We start from the raw sequence: 22,907 nt of genomic DNA, 5'->3' as shown, positions 1-22,907 counted from the left end.
ACTTGGTGTAACATTCAGAAATTTGTGAGTGCCCTTTACGATAGCAATTTCTAATCCCATGACAGATTACACTACCTTTTGATTCAAAGTTCCCTGCTGTTGTAATGCGAGTTCTTTCTCAGGAACAAAAAGTAATTCTCTATCAGCCATTCTCACATAGCTCTGGTTGCCAGGAAACATCACACAGTATTAACAAGATAGTCTTTCACTGCTCCAGATAAAGTATTGCTTCTGCTGCAAATTCAGGTTTTGCAATACACTTACAAACTAGCCCATAATTCACTCCCAGGCATGGGTACATTTTCTAAGTCCGGTGTTTGATGAAAACAGGTTGACCAATTTACAGTCTTGCCAGCGTGATACTCTTTGATAGTTAACGTCTCCTTCAGAGTCTTGGCTGCTTATTTAAAAACTTGCCTAGATGGATCCATGTTATCACACGGTAGAAACCATTTCTTGTAGAGTTTTTTCCTCCCCCCCCCAAAAAAAATGCTGCCGCCTGGACATCACTTCTAAGTCTGCAAAACATCAACAGTGTGTGGGCCAATACATGCCAGCTGATCTTTATTAAATAATTATGTAATATGAATGTCATCACTTTCCACTGAGACAAAACTGTAATTTGTAATGATCTCATTGGCCAAAACATATTTGTGAAATGATGGTTTGGACCACAGGAACTAAACCCACCAGAAGAGTTAAACAATCCAAGAGTCATCTGATGCAGAGCCTTCCAACTGCAGCTATTTCATGCAAATATCTTTGGTTGTATTTTTAGGTTGTGCTGGTCAGTGGACATCTGGACAGCTGGGATGTAGGGCAGGGAGCCATGGATGACGGCGGTGGAGCATTTGTTTCATGGGAAGCATTATCTCTCCTTAAGGATCTTGGTAAATATTTACCTAACAATGATGTAAAGAGTAAAGAATTGCATGGCTTCTTAAACTTTTTCACCTCAGAAGTGATAGCCAGTATGATTATTGTACCTCATTCTTGTTCTGGTGAAAAGTGTCCATTTGCAATGTAATTATTCTCAAGAGTTTCCCTGTAATAATAGCCGTTTCTTTAGAAAACCTGCAGTGCTGTTAATTTAGAAATGTAACACTTCCATGTTTTTCGTATCTGAGGTTTGACAGAAATCAAAGGCTTCTCTGAGTGTTGAGATTCTAACAGTGCGGTCTTAAACAGAGTTATATCCTTCTCAGCCCATTGACTTCAGTGGATTTTCAAGGGTGCAGCTCTCTGTAGGATTACACAGTAAACAAGGAAACACAGCTATGAACCGTAGCATTTTGTGCTCATGGAAGCACCATATAGGCCATGTCAAATGTGTCTGTGATCTCTTTTGAACAGCCCCATTGTGTGGTCTGTGGTGGTGCCAACCATGACCCCACCCATTTTTTAGCATTAAATCCTGCCCCTTTGTATATAGGTTTGGTTTTCCATTTGTTTATCATTTGATACCTGACCTGGATAGCCCAGGCTAGCCCAGTCTCATCAGATCTTGGAAACTAAGCAGGGTCGGCCCTGGCTAGTATTTGGATAGGAGACCTCCAAGAAGTATCCAGGTTGACACATGGAGGTAGGCAATGACAAACCACCTCTAAACATCTCTTGCCTTGAAAACCCTGAGGGATCGCCATAAGTCAATGGCAGAGGTCAATTCGGGGGGGAATCGCAGTTCCCCCGTGTGAGGTGCAGGGGGGCGGGACACACGACGTAGCCCCGCCCCCTGCTTCCGGCCGCCCCGGTTCCGGCCCTCATTCAGCCAGGAGGAGGCAGGAGAAGAGGTAGGGTAAGTTGCTTCCTCCCCACCTCTCCCCACCCCTGCCTGCCTGGGGCCAGGGAGGGCCTTGGCAGGGCTTCCTCGCACTCCTGCCTGCCTTGCAGGTCCACCGCCGGGCCCCTGATGTCAGGGGGTGTGGCATATGCTAATGAGTTATGCTAATGAGTTCCCCTAGCTTTTTTTCTACGAAACGACCCCTGGTCAACAGTGACTTGATGGGACCACACTAAGAAAGCAATCTTAAGCAGATCTGCTCAGAACCCTACTTAAGTCTACTCAGTGGGGCTTACTGCCAGGAAAATGTTATTCGGATTGCATTGCTATATCCCTTCAAGGAGCTCAGTGTAGAAGAAGAAGAAGAGATTGGATTTGTACCCCGCCCTTCACTACCCGAAGGTGTCTCAGAGCAGCTTACAATCTCCTTTCCCTTCCTCTCCCCACAACAGACACCCTGTGAGGTAGGTGGGGCTGAGAGAGCTCTTGACAGAAACTGCTCTTTTTTCAAGAACAGCTGTGCCAGAACTATGGCTTGCCCAAGGTCATCCAGCCAGGTGCGAGTGGAGGAGTGGGGAATCAAACCCGGTTCTCCCAGATTAGAGTCCGCGCACTTAACCACTACACCAAACTGGCTCCAAACAAAGGGTTAGCCTGGTTTTCTTTACAAAAACTGTGTGAGATAGGTTAGGCTAAGAGAGAGTAAGTCGCCCAAGGCCACCCAACAAGCTTTCTGACTGAGCTGGGATTTGAACCCAGCTGATTCCAGTCCCAGGCCAGCACTCTGTCTGCTGCACCACCCTGGTTCCCATTACTCAGTGTTTACATATTGTCCAAAGCATGTTATCAAACCAGTTATTAATATTATTATTGCAAAGGAAGAGCTGAGAATACAGTGACTTCTAGGGAGTTCATGGTTCAAGTGAGATTTGAATAGGCACCTGTAGCTCCAGTCATACTGACAGTGCTCAAGTGAAGGAGATATTAGCCTCTCCTCTCATACAGAAGCAGATGTTGAAAGTAAAGATCAAGCAATCACACTTCCTCTGTGGTACTGAGCACTGGCTAAAATTCAAGAGAAAATAGTGGATGATGAAGACCGTAAGGCTAATGGACACTATGTGATTTCTTAAGACCAAGGCTATTTTTGGGCAGGAACGCACAGGAACGGAGTTCCGGCTGGCTTCAGAGTTGGCCACGCCCACTACAGCCAAAACCTCTGCGTGCGTGGCCACATAGGAAAGGCCTGGAGAGCAAACCCCCCCCAGGGTGACTCCAAGGTGGGCGGGCCAGGGGGTGGGCCTGGAAGGATTGTGGAGGCATTTAAATGCCTCGCTGTACCTTCCCCAGCCTGTCCAAGGGCCGGCTTGCCCAGACTCCCCGCAGCCGCGAGGTGCCCAGGCAAGCCAAGGGAAGGCAGTTGAAACTGCCTTTCCTTCCCTCCAAGGGCCAGCTTCCCTCCAAGGGCTGGTGGGGTGCCTGGACAAGCCAAGGGAAGGCACGGGATGTGGTCCAATATGCTAATAAGCTGGGCTGTCATGGGTGTGGCCTAATATGCTATTCTGCTGTTGGGTATGGCCTATTATGCTAATGAATTCATTCTTGGCTTTTTCTACAACAAAAGCCCTGCTTAAGACATCCATCCACCTGGTCTGTTCCAAATAGATGCTTGAATTTTCCTTTCAAACATGGTTGCCAGCTTATTCCCTCGTTTCTAAAAATGACTTTTGTCATCCTTAGTTGCTTGATAGACACATTCTAGATTTTTTAGTACTATTACTAGAAATACACACACACACAAACACACACACAGAGCCATCTTGAGTTTTTGTACAGAAAAGAAATATACAAGTTTATCAACGTATTTAGAGAATAAGCACCAAACCATCCATCTAACTGGAAACATAAGTCTTAACATTGTTCTTCCATCCATTTGATCAAGATTTTCCACAGTGTGTCTGCTGCATATTGACATTCTGAAGGCAGTAGCCTGGTTTAGGTGTCACATTCCTGATCCTCCAAAACATGGTCTGGACTGGAGGATCGGGAATTTCTCACAGGGTCACAGATCTTCTTGCATATTTACTTACTTACATGGGCTTGGTTCCAGATTAAATTTTCTGCTTATGCAAGACACCTCTGTCAGTGGAACACACAACGTACTACCTTTGCCCCTCTCCCACTGCAGGTCAGTGATCTCCCCAAGATCATGCTGCTTGGGCATAGGGGACCCTCAGGAACAGCACGAGAGGCACATGGAATTGGTGGAAATTGCCCCACCCCGTCAGTTTGCCTTTAACCAAAAGATGCAAGGTGGATTACTCAGTTAAAAACAATGGAACAGGAACAGTATGAAACATACAGCCAACAGTGAATAACAATGGATTAGAAAATTAGAGAACACTGCACTAAAACAGTGTAATACAAATTATGCAACAGAGCTGAATTGCTGGGGAACAATGCAATAAAACAGTGCAATCTATACAATGCAAATTACATCCCTCTCTTCCTAGTTTGCCTTGTTGCCCAAAGTGGGCAAATTATGATTTGGGCACACATAGTCTGACGTTAAATCAGGGACTGAAACAATTGTTTGAGGTGGGTTTCAATTCATAGGTTTCCTGATCTGGATGTCACAGCAAACAATGGTTTGCTCAGCCAAAATGAAATGAGGAAATTGGAGTGTGAGGAGGGAGTTCCAATTTTGTGGCATTTTCCTGATCCACAGTCTGGGTGATCAGGATTGTGACATCTACACTGACCCAGTGAAAGCTTCATGAAGAGCACTCCCCCCCCCCCAAGGAACAGGTGCATAGCTCAGGGGTCTGCTGGAATCTAGCCTAGTCTCCTCCATGGTACGTAGCACCATTTGTCAGCTTAGATGGATACACTGGCTACGGCTCTTCCTTGAAAAGCGGGATCTGGCTGCTGTCTACCATGCTCTGATCACATCCAAGTAAGATTACTGTGATGTGCTCTACCTGGGGCTACCTTGAAAACTGGTCAGAAACTTTAGTTCGTCCAAAATGTGGCAGCCAAGTTATTGGCCCATTCTGCATCTAGCCTTCGCTTGGTGGTTTTACCAAACCCACCCTGGAACAGAAAAAGATGTGGCTCAAAACCACATTCAAATGTCCCAGGCCAATGCTGTACTGACTGCAGAGTAAAGCGGCATGCAATGTAGAGGGGAATTTCTGTTCCATCGTGAGTTTTGTAGAACAGCAGAGCAAATGCTAGATGCAGAATGGGCCAGTGTCAAGGGATGGATCCAGGGATTATTTCACCTCCACTCATAAGCAGTGGACTGTTTTGTTAGATGCACACTGACAAGAGGGTCGATATATGTACCAGGGAGGAGGATGATAAATGGGTAAGAAGCTAAATGCTCACATTTAATGGCAGTATGAAATAAATCCTAATGGCAATACAAAATAAATCCTAATAATACAATGACTAATCTGGATGTATATAGGAGCATTAAACGTTAATTTAATTAGTTACTGGAACTATGCACATCAATCCAATGAATAACCCAATGGGGAACAATTGCTTTTGATAGTGAGAACCACCTGAGAAATGCAGACAAATTTGTGAATTATTTCCAGTTCTGTAGGTTGTTGCTCCAGTTGTGCAACAACTGCCTAAGTGTGCTCAGTCCTTTGGGCCAAAGAAGGGTGACCAAAGAGACTGTACTGTTCTTTTACTAATTTATCACTGATTACAGTACTGGAAATATCTGCAATAGCAGATGAAGAGTGGGTGTTTTTTTTTTTACTACATACCTAAAATGAATATCTTTAGCACCTTTAAATTCATAGTCTGTTTTTGACTTGTGCACTGTATTTCAAATATCCATATGAATTAATAAGTCTTCCTTAACATGCTCACACTAATGAGCATATGAGAAGTGGTAACATCTGCCTTGCATTGACTGGCTGGCCTTGTAGGTAATGGAAGTTCTTCCCCAGCTATAAATTTATGAAAACCTTCTCGACTCATGTACATTATTCAGCCCTTAGATTAGCTAGACATGAGCCTTGTTTGGTCAAGAATCTGTTTCCAGGACAGGCCCTGGTCCTTTGGATTGCATCATGCTGTCACCTCTACGCACTCAGCATTGTTCTCCCTATGTTTCCTATTACTGCTTTTCTGATATGTTTATCTTATTCTAGCATCCATATTTTTTATTTTGGAACAGGATGTCCTGAGCGTGTTGTGGCATCACTGGGGCATCTCAGACTCACGAAAGCTCATGCCCTGCCACAACCTTTGTTAGCCTTTAAGGTGCTACTGGACTCTTGCTCTTTTCTACTGCTTTAGATACCTACTGGCATTCACACACTGCAATCTTGTGCAAAGTTACTCCAGTGATGGGCTTAGATTGGAGTAAGTGTGCAGAGGCTCACAGTTGACAGTATCTTTGCTTTACCTAAAATATGGAAATTACTCTCTGGTTTTACTTAGTTACTGAAAGGGAGGATAATCTGTATTTGGGGAGATTTGCAACATGAGACTTTACAGGGCTAGGCCAGAATCAGGGTTGCCAACTCTGGGGCTGGGGAAATTCCTGGAGATTTGGTGCTGGAGCCTGGGGAGGATGGAGTTTGGGGAGGGGAGGGACCTTAGCAGTGTTCCCTCTAAACTGAGTTAGTGTGGGCCAGCTCACAGTTTTTTAGCCTCCGGCTCACACATTTTTGTCTTAGCTCAGGGAGGACAGCTCCAGAGCAAGCTAATTTATGCAGTAGCCAAATCGCTGGCTCACAACCTTAATGCCAGTAGCTCACAAAGTAGAATTTTTGCTCACAAGGATCCATATCTTAGAAGGAGCATTGGACTTCAGTGGGGTATAGTGCCATAGAGTCCACCTTCCAAAGTAGCCAATTATTCCAGGGGAATTGATCTCTTGTGGAGGTCAAGGGTGGGACCAGTGGGTGCCGTACTGAACTGCCACCTCCATGCATTCAGACTTGCTTGCTGTCTGACAAAGTCTTCTAGAGGGGAGAGGGATTATTAAGTGGGGGGGGGAACCCTGCTGTTAACTTGGCACTGCATTAGTCAGTATAAACCAGAATGTATTCCAGTCATTATCTTGCTATTCCATCCATTAATAACAGTTCTGATAAGCTGTAATCGCTTTCTCAAACTGAATACTAGCTGGATACATGAATACTTTGTATATGTATATTGTGCCTCTTTGCATAACTTTACAGTTACAGGGAGAAAATAAAATAACTGCATCTTGCCACCGGTAGCATGGTTTTCTGCCCAGATGCTGCATGACTAATTAGCTGTTTTAATAACCTAACTTCACTACCTAAATCATTTTAATAAAAGCCATTCAGGTGTAGCGAATAATATTTTCCCTGGAGAAACAACTTGTTCATTTAAAAATTCTTTAAAGGTGCATAACTCGATCTTCAGATGCTGACAATGATGCTGAAATACTCAGAGAATTTCCATTTTGCAAACCAAGGGTCTATTCAGAATCAGATTTGTTAGACATTTTGGATGAAATTTACAGTACAGATATTTGGAGCTTGGATGCTTCAGTGTCCATTCACAGTATTTTGGGAACCTACTTGATAGTTAAAAAAAATTATTTATTTTTTTGCAGTCCCAGTAGTTAACCTATGTTGTGTGGTGAAAGTTGATAACACAGGCAACGAGATGAATGACCATTGAAAGAAATAAAGCAGTGGACCAGTGAAGAAACTACTTTTTTAAAAAAAGAGTGCAGATTCAAAACCAACATTAGTTAAAGCTCATAAATTTAGCTTTACTGCAAAACTTAAGAGCCAATTCCTTTTAGCACAAATAGAAGCTACTGATCTATTATGCCTTTAGAAAAGAGGGTCGTCAATTCCAGGCTGGACAAAGGATTATCTATACACAGTAAACAGCAAATTGTGGGGAGGATTGAGAGTAATTTCATTTTGTTTTGCCTTGGATACAAAGGAAGAAAGAGTTTCATCTCGCCTTCTGTAATCAAGCCAAAACAGGGTCATTTTTTCCTTTGCTCTTATTCCAAGTGCATTCCTTATGCTGTTTTGAGAGTTCAGGTGTCTGTTCCTTTGACTACCATCCATTTCAGATGTCCAGGAGAGTATCACAGGGGTGGTCAGAAGAAAGCATCTCTTTGAGTTCGAGTTGCAGTTCCAATTTCTGGAAAGCCCTTAATTACTTGTGTGAGGTCTTTTCCTATGTGAAAGGAAAGTTAGCCATGACAACTCTTCATTGGCCAAGCCTTTGGGTGAAGGGGAACACAGTACAACCCGTACAACAGGGCCCATCGTGGAGGGTCCCACAGACACTTTAGGTTCATCGTGATGGAAGTCCATGTGTTTCTTTGGCAGATGTTGTTTGGTTGGAGAATTAGAATTCTTCCTGCCACTGGCCTGGGAAGCGAATCCCTTTGAAAATAGCTGAAATAGTGCTGATCTGAATGCCATCTGCACAAAACTCAGCACAGGGTTCTTCTTGTAAGCTTATTCAAACCACATTCTTCATGTTCTGGTCTGCCAGATGGGCATTCCCTTTACCACCCTTGCTTTTGGGATTGCAAGGGAGGTCCGAAGAAACCAGGCTTTGAATCTGGGTGCAGTTCCAATGTCTTAATTACTGAGATAGAATCTTGACTTCAAGGAGTGACAGTTAAGAAGATTAATGGCTGGACTGAATCTTTAGAGGCACATTTCTTGGCAACAAACTCAGTGGAAGCTATCCAAACATATCAAGGTACCTCTTTAGTTTTAAGGTCTATTAATAGTATACTATTAAGGGCTATAATAGTATGACTGAGGTGAGGAGATATAGTCCCTCTCTCGATCATTTGGTTGTCTAGAATTTCTTTTGCAGGTCTTCAGTGTTGCATCCTTCACTATGTCTACTCTGTTAATGATACATACTGTATTTTTTTAGTTTCTAGATTCCTCAGCAAGGTTGTTCATGAATTCTTGTATCTCACAAATATATCATATTACAATAGAGGCAATTACACTTTTTGATTTTTGCTCCTCTAACTTTGCCAACTATAAAATGATTATTTACTACATATATATTAACAGGCTTCAACTCTTTCCATAGATGCTATGGCATATGTTTCCTGCTCCTCTTTTCGTGGTATATCAGTTAGAGTATCAGACTAATTTCCTGCTCCGTGGTATATCGGTTAGAGTATCAGACTAAATTCTGTGAGACCCAGGTTTGAATCCCCACTCTGTCATGGAAGCTTGCTGGGTGACCTTGGGCGAGTCACACTCTTAGGCCAACCTATTTCACAGGGCTGTTGCAAGAATACAATGGAGGAGAAGAGAATAATGTTGACTGTGTTGGGCCCGCACTGAGGAGAAAGGTGGGGTATACATTGTGACAACCTGATAAAACTCCAGGTTGTTGGTCAGGTCCCCTGGAAATAAAAAATATAAGTAAATATATTCTTGAAAGAGCTCTCTCAGTTCTTGAAAGAGCTCTCTCGGCCCCACCTACCTTACAGGGTGTCTGTTGTGGGGAGGAAAAGGGAAAGGAGTTTGTAAGCCACTCTGAGTGAAGGGTGGAGTATAAATCCAATCTCTCCTTCTTCTTCTTCTTCTATTTTTAAGCTACTGCAAATCATATTTATATGCAACTCTGTCCCTTAGTGAAGGACTGATACCAGGTTAACAAAACAAAGAACTGCTACCAAGATGAGGCTCTAACAGTCACTCATAAAATAAAAGACTGGTTTCCCTACTCTTCCACAACAGATAGTACTTCATAGGCTTACTGATGGAGAATGTCCTGAATGACTCAACAGCTTCCTGTTGATGCTGGTAGAGAACTGTCTCAGACTGTTTTGCAGTCTTTGCTCAGGTCCTACTGAGCATTCTTCCCATCTCTTCAGACAGACATGGCCTCAGATATTCCAGCCTCTTCCTAGGCTACCTGTGCTCTTTCTGCTGCCTTCTCTTTGGTGGCAAATCCTTCTTGCCTTTAGCCGCTCACTCATCAAGCTCTTGGAAGACCTTGGCTGATAGCTTTCCTCACTTAACAGTATGTCTTCTCCAAACTCGTTTTTCCAAATAAATGAAGTAAATAAATGCTAAAAAAGTAGAAACATACTTAATCCGCAGTCACCATGCCATTACTGTTTGTTCTCTCTCTCCCTCTCTCTCTCACACGCGCACACGCATACACACACACACACAGGGATGCCAGACTCCAGGTGGGACCTGGGGATCCCCTGGAATTGCTGCTCATCTCCAGACTACAGAGGTCAGTTTCCCTGGAGAATATGCATGCTTTGGAGGGTGGATTCTATGGCATAGTACCCCGCTGAGGTCCCTGTACTCCCCAGGCTCCATCCATAAATCTCCAGGAGTTTTCCAACTAGGATCTGGCAACCCTACCCCCCACCAGTGGCCAGCGGGGGACCTGGCAAACCCTATGCACACACATGCACCTGTGTTTTAGTGTAGATACAAACTGATGAGCAGGGCGTTCAGATTTTCCTACACACCCTCAAGAAACTCTGTTTTTTGCAAGTCTCTCTCTGTCACATATATACATACATACACGCTGGCACAGCATTTTGCTATATTTTAAATATCTTTAATTACACGGTGATCCAAACCAGAAGCACACAAATGCATGTGCATACAAGATCAGGAAACTGTGTACCATTTCTGTGATCACTCAACACAACATGCATGTCATATCAAATCAGATTTAATATTGGAGTAAGCTGTATGTTCAAGCACCTATTTGGGAGACTAACAACTGGAAAATAAATTTGAGAGTATGGCATGGGAAGCCACAAAGCACCTATGTGGCAGATAATCAGAGATGGAATAGAGCAAGGACAATTTGCTCATTCATCCTGTAACCAGGGTTTGAATGGGAAGTAAATCACTTAAATTTGAGCACTGAGGCTGCATGGCTCATATCCCTGCTTTTGCTGCTTCAGCTCACACATCGAGTGTTTGGGGCCCTCACTGGGGAGAAAGTTGGGGTAACCAACAGCAAGCAATAAGAGGGAACCTGAAGGTGCATCTTCGGGAGTGGCGGGGAAGAGCTTGATAACAGAGGGACATGGTACCAGCAACCTCCTAGCTTTGCCTCTGCAGGAAGAAAAGGAACTTACGGGTAGGATTTTGAATACCACTTGCCCCCTCCCATCCCTATTCTCAAACCTGCAGCCACCTGAGTGTTTGCAACTGTTTGTCTTGTCTGTTTTACCCCTATGAATAGACAGAGCTTGCCTGGAGTTGTCTCATGAAGGTGTAGTCCTGCAGGTGGGTCCTGCTGTTGCAGGCAACTTGTTACAATGGCATTAGTGTCTCCTGCGTAGATGGATAAAGCCCAGTGCAAACAGTTTTTCTCATGAAAACAAAGAGAACCCTGATGCATCCATGAAGGGGCAGGGAGCATGTTCTTGAGGCTGTTCCCATAGCAACTTGTTCAAAGGAAAGATGGCTGCTGTGACAGTGAAGGTGTCTCTTTAGGCTATTGTTCCTTTATTTATCTAACTGGTATCTGTCCACTAATTTTGTGAGGAAACCCATGCAATTAAATGTAATGAAACTGTAGTAGCTGGTTCCCTGTAGTGACTTCAAGAAATAATGCCAGTAGTATAGTATACCTTCTAGCAACTGACGCAAACAACTATAACAGGAAGGCATAGTAAATACCTTCACAGCTAACTCTGCATGTAAGCCTCTATTTCGGTGCAAAAACTGCGTCAAACAGAATTTTTAAAGCATTAAAATGTGAAGGGCCCTTTTTAGTGTAATATATAGAGTTCATTAGAGTGTAAATAACCAGCTGCCCTTTAAAGTCCAGTTAAAACTTAAATTCAAACTTTATTACCCTTCCCCTGTTCATCCTGTCTTGCACGTACAGCGGAAAGAGGTGGTAGAATCCTGAGGAGCTGTAGTGGACTGTAAGTCGGACTTATTTTTGGTGATTTAGAAAAGAGGACTGCCCTGTAAAAAAGAGGACATAAAATAATAGGCCTCAGACAGGACATCACAAGTGTTTACAACTGAAATATTTTCAGTTGGCAAAAATATACGTCTGTCACCATTTCCAGTCTTAATTCCTTGTGCATGCTTCCCTTAGGCTTGCCATTTATCTAGTTACAGCAGGCGAACCTCCAGGGGCACTCCAAGTCCCTGCCAGCACTCAGTAGAGTTGCTGGGGGGAACTGGGAGTAACAGTATTTATTTATTTATTTATTTATTATATTTATATCCCGCCCTTCCACATGGGCTCAGGGCGGCTAACAAGAGGCAAATGCCATACAGGTAAAACCAGGTAAAACAATCAAATCACATTTTACATTTAAAATCGGTGCTCACAACAATATATCATCCAAGACGGGGACTCCAATGGAATGTTTCAGAAGGCACTACTGTCTCTCCTTGATCAGTCTTCACTCTGTCCGTTCTCCATTCCCAAGACCAGTTCGCATCGCCAAAAATGGCAACGCGGTGGTGGTACAATGATGGTGGCGGCTCCTACTCGAAAGCCTGGCGGAAGAGCTCCATCTTGCAGGCCCTGCGGAACTGCATAAGGTCTCGCAGGGCCCTGATCTCCTCCGGGAGCTCATTCCACCAGATAGGAGCCACCACCGAAAAAGCCCTGGCCCTAGTCGCAGCATATTTAACATCTCTAGGGGCTGGGACGACCAAAAGATGTTTTGCCCCAGACCGTAGTGCCCTTGGGGGAACATATGCGGAAAGGTGGTCCCTTAGGTAAGCTGGACCCTGGCCATGTAGGGCTTTATAGGTAAGAACCAGCACTTTGAAGTGGACCCAGTACGCTATTGGCAGCCAGTGCAGCACCTTCAGGACAGGCTGGACGTGGTCTCGCCTAGAGAGACCCATCAACAACCTGGCTGCTGCATTCTGCACCAGCTGCAGCTTCCGGATCTGCAACAAAGGCAGCCCCATGTAGAGAGTGTTGCAGTAGTCTAACCTCGAGGTGACCATCGCGTGGATCACTGTGGCCAAGTCATCGCGGTCAAGGTAGGGAGCCAACTGCCTTGCCAGCCGCAGATGGTAAAAGGCTGACTTGACAGTGGCTGCTACCTGGGACTCCATCATTAAAGAGGAGTCTAGGAGCACTCCCAAACTCCTAACCCTCGGCGCCGGCACCAAAGGCACCCCGTCGAAGGATGGGAGAGGGAGCCCCAGCCCTGAACCAACCCAACCTAAGCCCAGGACCTCTGTCTTTAGCGGGTTTAAGCTTCAGCCAACTCAGCCTGAGCCAGCCAGCCACAGCTTGCAATGCCTGATGAAGGTCATCCGGGTCGGAATCTGACTGGCCGCCCAACATTAGATAGAGCTGGGTGTCATCTGCGTATTGATGACACCCCAGCCCATAACTCCGAGCAATCTGGGCGAGGGGGCGCATATAGATGTTAAATAGTATTGGGGACAGCACTGCCCCCTGAGGCACCCCACACGCAAGAGGATGCCTCCGGGAGCGCTGATCCCCAGTTGCCACCCTCTGTCCCCGACCTCGGAGAAAAGAGGCAAATCATTGAAGGGCAAGCCCCTGAATCCCCACGTCGGCAAGGTGGTGGGTCAGCAGCTGATGGTCGACCGTATCAAATGCACAACATCACCTCTGGCTGGAACCCTAGAAGTGACATCAGCACAATGTAGAGACACTGTAGGAATTTTCCCAGTCTCTCTGGTTTATACCACAGAGATTAGGGGAAATCATAGAACATCACATCACTTCCAGGTTCCTAGTCAGAAATGACATTGCAGCATTGTCGAATGCTGTTTTGAAATCTCCATCCCCAAAACATTTCCACCAGAGTTTGGAGCTGGGCTGGCAATCCTAGTTTTCATAGATCTAACTGGGAACTCTTAACACTGTAAGTGGGACTGGGTTTGCCATTCTCTTCTGCAAGTATCAGGTTCACTGAAGGCTTGAGTATACTTTCATGATCGACAGTGTTGGGTAGAGCTTGGTGGCAAAGGGATTTCAGGTCTTCAGAAACCACTTTAACTGCCTGAATGGAAAGCACAACTGAGGAGAACCCCCCCCCCATCCCCATGTATGTACATTTAATATATACCATGCAGCTTGAGGCTAGGCAGGTCCCATGTCATTGAGACGGAGAGAACATCACGAAGAGAGTATGGACGGAGCCATAAATATATCTCTGCTTCACTTGAAAAGGGACAGGAGCAAAATGGTAAGTGCAAAGCCAGGTCTAGTTCAAAAAAGGCTAAAACAAATTTTATGTTTCTGTCAAAATGAGAGTGAAAGAACATGACGTTTTCTGGCGTGGAACATGCTGGGACTGCTTCTGTTGATTCTAAATGACCCAATGCTGGAAATTAGTAGGCAGCTAACGGAGTAATTTTGAAAGTGTACTGCAGAATAGCAGTGCAAACTTCTTCCGCCCGGAGTCGGGCATAACAGCCAGTGTCAGATCCCGCTCCTGTTGATTTTAGGGGGATTCCAAGACACTGCAAAGAGAGGCTATAGGTGGCTGCCATGGAGATGTCAGCAAGAGTCAGCATCAGTCCATCAGGAAGATCAGTCAGCAAGAATGACTCAGAAGGGTTTACAAGATTAAAGGGGTGCTGCCAGACCTGTTGACATAAAGAGATGGCTGCATGGGTTGAATCCCTGCCTGACCTTCTTCAGGCTCCTAGTTCAAGATGCATTGCATGCTGTTCTTAATAGTCTGCAACAAGCCTGAGAACTACTTTATGAATAATATTATTTTAGGCTGCCCAGTGTTGTTTTATGCTGCTTTAATGTCCCTGTTCAGACACCAGTCTATGGTTGCCAGCCTCCAGGAAGAGGCTTGGAGATCTCCTGGAATTATAGCTGCTCTCCAGACCACAGAGCTCAGTTCCCCTGGAGAAAATGGCTGCTTTGGAAGGTGGTCTGTATGCTGAGGTCCCTGCCCTCCCCAAACCTTGCCATCACCGGACTCCACCCCCAAATCTCCAGGAATTTCTCAACCCAGAATCAACCCTATACCAATCTCAAATTGCCCCCCCCTCATTTTAATTGCGTGCCTTTTAACAATTAGAGACAGCAGTCACGCATGGGGGCATCAGCTGTAGAAATGGATGTGAATTATTTGGATACATCCAAGTAGCTCAGCGAACAATCCGTTCCCTAATTGTGACCATTGAGCAGGATGTGAGCTGAACAAGAGGGTTTTTTAAAAATATATTAAAATAAGATGCACCATATTCAAGAACACTGAACAGCTACAAATAACAAGAAATGTATATCAAGCATATGAGAATGATCTATAAAGATGTATGTCCATATTATAATAAATATTTGTTTTATTAAGAAAAGGATACCAAACTTGGGCAGATTTTGTAGAATTACTGTTTCTTGGCTCAATTAGAGTAGTAAGTTTAAGTTCCAGGGCTCTTTTTGTAGAAAAAGCCCAGCAGGAACTCATTAGCATATTGGGCCACACCCCTGACAGCACAGCTCATTAGCACATTAGGCCGCACCCCCATGTTACCAGAAGTGTGGACATCCAGCCACACCCACCTTTTGCTTGTTATTCTGTTTACCTTGTTTGTTGTCAAAACCCAGGGCCTTTTTTGTAGCAGGAACTCCTTTGCATGTGAGACCACACACCCCTAATGTAGCCAATCCTAATGAGTTTCTGCTGTTGGGTGTGGCCTAGTATGCTAATAAGTTCCTGCTGGGCATGGCCAACTTGGGAGCCAGCCGGAACTCCGTTCCTGTGCGTTCCTGCCCAAAAATAGCACTGAGTTTAACCATTTCTCCTAAATCCCAGAACATATTGAGCCATTGCGAAATAGACAGAATGGTCAGTTTATGCAATCAGTGTTGTTACATGTTATTGTTGTCACACTTTTGTTTGACCTTGTAACCTGCCCTGCGCCCATTCACAGGGAGGGCAGGATAGAAATTGAATAAAATAAAATAAGGAGATTCCAGATCAGAGGGAAATGTATTGATCATGGATTTGGTAATGCAACCATACAACCCAAGAAATGATAGTCAGTGGAGCAAAATAAAGTTCATATATGGTCATAGAATTAATCGTAGCAATTAATTTCCCCCTAGTATTTCCAGTATTTCAGTATTGGGTCATGACAGAACATTCACACTACATGTGTGAGAAATCAGTGCTTCCTTGGGAAAAAAATCTAACTGGTCATTACTACTGTTATACCTTGTACTGATATGGATGAAAGTACCTTAAAAATTCTTCACATCTGTTTATGAAGAGGATGTTGGCCCATTAACAAACACCGTAGAACTAGAAATTATTGAACATGAGCTCAATAATACCTGGCACCTGGTATTTTTGGCCACTGTGTGACAGAGTGTTGGACTGGATGGGCCACTGGCCTGATCCAACATTGGCTTCTCTTATGTTGTTATGTAGCTCCCCACTCAGCCAGAGCTGTAACAAAGGCAATTGAGAAGAAGAGGATACTGGGTTTATGTCAGTTATGCTGCCATTGTGGCTGGTGGAGGGGGAAGTGGTTGATTTGGTATGTTTGGTTTCGATTCTCAGTATTCCTTTTATCGCTGTTTGACCTTGGTGTCTGATGAACTGCTTTCCCTTGGAATGTGAACCTGTTAGTTTTAGGCACGCAAAGGCTTCTTCCCTGATTGGCTTTGAGCCATCCGGAGACCCCACTTTGAACCAGGTATAATTGACCCTTTCCCGCTTTTTGAATTAGTTCTGATACTGAACGTGTATGACTTGCTTATACTGGAACAATAAACTGAAACTTCATTGAAAGCCTGTTGTAGATTCCTGATTGCTGCAAGACTCTGACAGTTTATACCCTGCCCTTCACTACCCAAAGGAGTCTCAGAGTGGTTTATAATCCCTTTCCCTTCCCCTCCCCACAACAGACACCCTGTGAGGTAAGTGGGGCTGAGAGAGCTCTCCTGAGAACTGCCATTTAGAGAACAGCTCTGAAAGAACCAATGACTGACCCAAGGTCACACCAGCAGCTGCATGTGGAGGAGTGGGGAATCAAACCCGGTTCTCCCAGATTAGAGTCCGCGCACTTAACCACTACACCAAACTGGCTCTGGCACCAAACTGGGATGGATGGGGTAGTTCAGACTTATAAAAGTTCTGTGAGTAAACGGAGTTAAAAAGTACTATACGAATGTGTAGGGGCAAAAATCAAGCAGGCAGAAGTAGCTCTAGCTTGCAAAAGGTGGCAGATGCAGTAGGTCTGATGATATGAGTCTAAAGAACAGAGATATGCTTTTCTACAAGGAAGAAAAAATGTATATGTAAGCAGGATTACCCTGAGATATACAAGTGGGCAGAAAATTTTCTGTTTGAGATGAGTGTTTGGTAACTAAACACGAAATATATGAAGAGAGCAGAGTTAATCTGATCCTCAAGCACAGATGGGAGACTGTGGAAGCTGTCCATCACTGTATAAATTAATATATGCATCCTTATAGTGCACACTGGTTCTCCAAAGCACAAAGCAGTTTCCGTATGGTTCCCAACTTGTCTTCTACCCAGGCAACTAGATTTGCTTTGCTTCGGCAGGAGAAGAGCATCATGGGCCACCAGACCACTCTCTGGAGCATAATGGACCTGCACCATTCCTTTGGTGAGCAAAGAGGACAGTCCAGGATCAACAGGCACCCATGTCTGTAGCTTTCAGTGAGCAAATTAGAGATGATATCATGCTTCCTATTTTTTCTTCTTGATGTGGAGTCATAGAACTCATTTCTTATCATAGTTGTGCTTGCTAGCCTGTATTCCGTAATGCTAAATATTCTTAATACTTGGAGAGCGTCTTAGTGGTAAATTATGCACACTCTAATCCAATGATGGATCACACAGTTCATGGGAGTGCTTCTGTCTCTGATTTGTCTGCGTGATTGGGGAGTGAGGGCAGTGTAAATGAACAAGCAAGCATTTTCAACTGGCATAAATTTCATGGAAAACTTCACTCTGGTTCGTTACTTATCTGCAACTAGCTGGAGTTAAACTGATCCACACAAAAAAGTACCAGAACAGCCTTGACACTGTTCTCTGAGGACTATTCTCTCCATCGCATCCGCATGCCACCATTTTCCTTCCTTACGTAGCTTGGCTATTACCTTAGCACAGATTACTCATCACCAGCACACCTCTAATCCCTGTCCAGTTTTGTGTGCCTGCTGTACATTTTATGTTTAATTGGCCTATTACCGCACTAAAGGGAAGGTGCCCAGCACTGAACTTCTCGTGCCTTCCTCTTAACTCCTCTCCACTCTCTTTTATCAGCTTTGTTCTCCCTCACATTTATTTTTGGAATAGCAACCTGAATCTGTTTCCCCTCACACCAGCCTGCAGCCTTTTGAGCTCTCTCCATCTTTTCCATGCCCTTCTTTCTCCCCATAAAAATTTAATCAAATATCACCTATTCTTCCTCTGTAATATTAGATTCTCATTGTGTGCCTGCTCCTGGAAATCAGAGCTGATCTCTTACCAAACTATTTCCCTTTGCAGCCTTTGCTGTTCAAAACACCAACCACCTCCACTTTTTTTTTTTTATATGTGTATGTGTATATGCACCCAGAAGTCATGGCGACCTCTGGTGACTGACCCCTACTTGGAGGCCTGGAGGATATTCAGAGAGGTGGCTGAATAAAGCCTGCCCCTGCCTCCCACCTCTGGTATTTCAAAGTGGTCTCCCATCCAAGTACTTGCCATAGTCGACCCTGCTGAGCTTCCGAGAGCTAACGAGATCGTGCTTGCCTGGGCTATCCAGTTCAGGGCACCAACCACCTCTACTTTGGCTTTTCTTGCCCCTAGTAAATTCATAAAGACTGAATGGCTAAAAGGATAAAAGTTTAAGAACCCTGCTGGATCAGACAAAGGGCCCATCTTGTTCACCATCTACCCTAGTATTCTCTTTCCAACAACAGCCATTGTCAGAGTCCCGCCGCAATCAGTTCCCAACAATTCCCATTCAAAAGAGTGAAGTTTATTGAGTACAGTAAAGGCAGATCATCTGTGCCTACATTCTGCATTAGAACTGATTGCAAACATGCGAAAAGGAGAGTTATATTATACATAATTCAGAGGGGTCCTCTGATGGACCTGGGGCAATCAGAGAATAAGCAAAAGCTCACCTAACCCAACGGGTCTGAGTTCCCAGTGAAAGCAGTAACAAGGTACCAAGGTCTGGTAGATAAGATGAGCCAGGAAGAAACAAAAGTTAAGATTCCGATACCATCCATCACACACACACCCCACTAGCTATGGCACCGACTTAGCTGACAGCCCTCCAGATCTATTCATTTATTGATGACATTTTAAATCTGCCTTTCTCCAAGGAAGGACTCAAGGCAGATTACAATGTTAATGAAAACCACTATAAACAAACAGATCAATCCTAACAAATGCCTCCCATCAATTGATCAGAATTGGCACACACAAATCACATCTGCATAGCTCAGTTTTGCACAGCCTCCAGAAAACCAATAAAGTGGAGCCTTCATGCTGGAGGAGTAGTGACTGAAGAAGCTCTGGACAGAATTCTCACATGCCTGGAAGAAGGAACCTTTAATAGGCCTTGGTCTGTGACAGAACTGTTGCAGTGGAGCATAATGGGAGATGCAGTCCCTTAGATGTGTGGATCCCATGCCATAAAGGGCTTTAATAGCCAATCACCAGTGCCTTGAACTGACCTCAAATATGAATAGGATAGCAATGGCAGACTGTCCAAACGGGTGTCATATGCCTGTTGCATTTAGCTCCAGATAGTAGGCACCCTGCAGCATCCAAATGAAATTTCTGGATTGTTCTCAAGGGCTGCCCCAGCCTCAAGGTTAGTGTGGTATGAATGAGCACGGCCAAGGTCAGCTGATATAGGTGTTTCCGGAAAGTCTGCATGCAGATCAGGAACTCAACAGCTGCCTCTCAGGTTTGTCCCCAAACCAACTGGTATTTGGGGACAGTTTGTTATCACGGTCAACAGCTATAGAAAGGCCTGCCCTGTATGAATAAATCTGATGCTATCCATGAGAGTGGCCACCATCATATCATGTGGCAGTGAATTCCAGATGTTTACTGTGCAATGTTTGAACAAGTACATACTTTTGTTTGCCCTGAATCTACTGTCAATAAATTTGGCTAAGTGACTCCAAGTTCTGGTACAACGAGAGTGGAAGAAAAAGTATTTTCTTTATCCATTTTCCCTATACTATTTATCATTTCATAAGCCTGTGTCATGTCCCCCCTCACTACCTGTGACCTCCTTATTCCTAGCATTACAGTCATGCCATCTGATTTCCCTGTACTATTTGTTGCCTTCTCTATCGGCTTTCAAACTCCAGTTTGCAAGAATACAAGATAAGCATTATTTTGCTGGATCAGACCTTGAAATCTAGCTTACTAGCCAACAATATCCAACCTCTAGGAAGTCAGCACACAGGATCTGAGGGAGGTAGCCATCCACAATCATTTGTCCCAGCATTGAATAGTCAGAAGTATACTTGAACATGGTGACGGAGGTACAATCATTTCTCTGACATTTATTTGTTTATTTGTGATATAAAGAACTCATCCTTTGAAAAGTCGTTGCTCTCAAGGTAGCTTCCGGCAACTATTAAACCTGTAGCACCGTCACCAACAAAAACGAGAGGTAAAGAATAATTAGCCATGTTACTGGCAAGGATAACCAGCAATAAAAGTAGCAGTAAATCCCACAGCAGTCAAATCAGAAGTAAGAAGGATGATGCAAGCAAGGATGAATAATATTTTTTAAAAGCTCAATTTTGAATGGAAGGCTAGGGAGAATTTAAAAAATTTTTTGCCAGACGCCTAAAATTTATTGTGCTGTGGGTGAATTTGTGCAGGAAGGCAGTTCCATAAATGAGGTGCCATGCCCATGGTGCTCAACTTCCTTCAGAAAGCAGAGTGCATGCATCAGCACCCCAGAAGCCTGTGTCCATACAGTGATCACATTCAGGTAGGATTATTCCAGTTTGCTCTGTATGGGGCTGCTCTAGAGAACAAGTCATAAGCTTCAATAGTACAAGACTCTGCAGATAGGTTATCTTCTAGGACTGGCTTCAGAGGCCTATATCAATAGTACTATATCAATAGTACTTCTAGACTGCAAGGATGATTGGACTTTAAAATGGTATAAATACATGGATAGTTGTAGCCCAACTACAACTATCCATGTATTTATACCATTTTAAAGTCCAATCTTCTAGGACTGGCTTCAGGGATCATATTAGCCAGTTCTGAAGGTACTTTATGGCTCTTGCACCCTGAGTGAGAATCATGCCTCTGGGCCAGCAAGCCATGCACCTCTGCACTCATATTGAGATGCTTCTCCAGGCCCCAGTGAACTAGTTGGATGTATCTGTTCATGCGGATAGAGATGTAGTAGGAGGTCACTGGTACAACATAGTATCATTGCAATCCTATGCAGAATTGCTGTGGTCTGAGCCCATAAATGTTAATAGGTTTAGACTGGAGTAACTTTGCACAGGATTGCACTGTATATGTACCTAGAACTGGGTAGAGGCCTATATCAATAGTACTTCTAGACTGCAAGGATGATTGGACTTTAAAATGGTATAAATACATGGATAGTTGTAGCCCAACCGGCTTTAGTTGGTGGTGGTCAACTATGTCAAATGAGACATTGAAACACCATCAAGATTTTTTTTAAATGATGCAGGCCATTGTGGGAGAACATATTTAGTCTCCCCATTTTATTAATAGAAAAAGATGCAGAACCATGCATGGGATTGTATCTTAGTCATGTGTTTGACACATGAGTCTAAGGCCCCTGTAACAAAATATGCATCTAAAAATGTAGCCGGCGTGCTTGTTTTCTGCATCCGAGTTATAGATAGTCTGTTGTATTGTCATCGGGTGCTGTTTAAAAGGTGTTGAGTAAGTTTCCACTCAGACTGTTAAATGCCGGTGGCATTCAGGGAATCTCTCATGCCTTGTGAAATCAGATCACCTCCTTCCCCCGCCCGGAATGGAAAAGCTGGGAGATGCTGCCAAAAACGAATGAACAGCCATAATGAAACATGTCATTCACATCCTGCTTGTATTATATTTCAGCTGCATAAATGGATTTAAAAGAGATCAGACCTAGACTATAAGGCAGAAATGAAAGAAAGCAATATTTTCAAGAAGGCTAAAGTAATTCATTTTGCTAAACCTCTCAAATGCAGTATCAGTGCAACAGTTACTTACATGTCACATGTAGCCTACACCTCTATTTAATATCCCAGCTGATTAAAGAGAGAATGACATGGAGTCTGAAAAGATTTAGCTGTTCAGTGCATGCTCATTATAGCGCACAAGTCAAAAGCTTCAAATCTTTTTTTAATGAACATTTTATTGAAATATCAAAATATACATGAACAAACAATAAAATTAGTAATAACCAACATTCAAAGACAGAGTAAAAATGAACAACAAGTAAACAGTCAAAATAGTCAAAGCACTTCAATATATAGCAATAATCTTAAGATTATCAAGAAGTAATACTTTGATCTTTTTTTAAAAAAAAAACTTTTGTTTTTTGAATTTGCACTTTCCTCTTTTGCATGGATCCATGTGGTATGTCTGCGTTCTTCTCCTCTAGTCGATTTTCCCAAAAGGAGGTCCCTGCAGGACACCCATTAACAAACTCCCAGGACACGTTTACATGCGTCTGCTTGAACACATTTACTAGAGGGGCCAATTGTGTGTGGCAGAGAGCTGGTTGGTGGCCAAAATGTCAGTCAACTGCATTTATTCCTAAACTGGTGTGTTTTTAAAGAAGGGGGGGAAATGAATTGGCTGATAAGTTTATAGAAAAATTGATTTTAATCACTGACTATTGCAATATGAGATTTCAGGACAATATTCAACCATTTGAGCTTTTTTTAAAAAAATTATGAACAATGCTAAAATGCCACACCTTAACAAAAAATGTTTCTGAAGAATGATGAGCTCTAACATTAGGCCTGTTCACATGTTACAGGGAACTCACCTACCTCCTGCATGTATATCCGTACATCTGTTTGTAAGGAAGAGCCAATGTGCATTCACTTTACAAATGAAACCAGGGACCAGTGTGTAGATAAATGTGGGGTTTAGCTCATGTGTTGGGCTGTACATGTGTGGATCGTA

At 43.7% G+C, this 22,907-nt stretch overlaps 1 protein-coding gene across 1 annotated transcript in view; it reads left to right on the top strand.

The window, feature by feature from the left end:
• Positions 1-22,907, top strand: part of CPQ (carboxypeptidase Q) — a 245,742-nt gene that overhangs the window by 143,017 nt on the left and 79,818 nt on the right. The window contains exon 6 of the mRNA XM_015409855.1: positions 779-890. Coding sequence (XP_015265341.1) covers positions 779-890 — 112 coding nt within the window. The remainder of the gene's footprint in view (positions 1-778; positions 891-22,907) is intronic.

This window comes from Gekko japonicus, unplaced genomic scaffold (genome assembly GCF_001447785.1).
Source record: "Gekko japonicus isolate JY-2015 unplaced genomic scaffold, Gekko_japonicus_V1.1 scaffold47, whole genome shotgun sequence".
Lineage (NCBI taxonomy): Eukaryota > Metazoa > Chordata > Lepidosauria > Squamata > Gekkonidae > Gekko > Gekko japonicus.
Note: the sequence above shows the minus strand (reverse complement) of the source record. Positions and strands in the feature narration are given on the sequence as shown.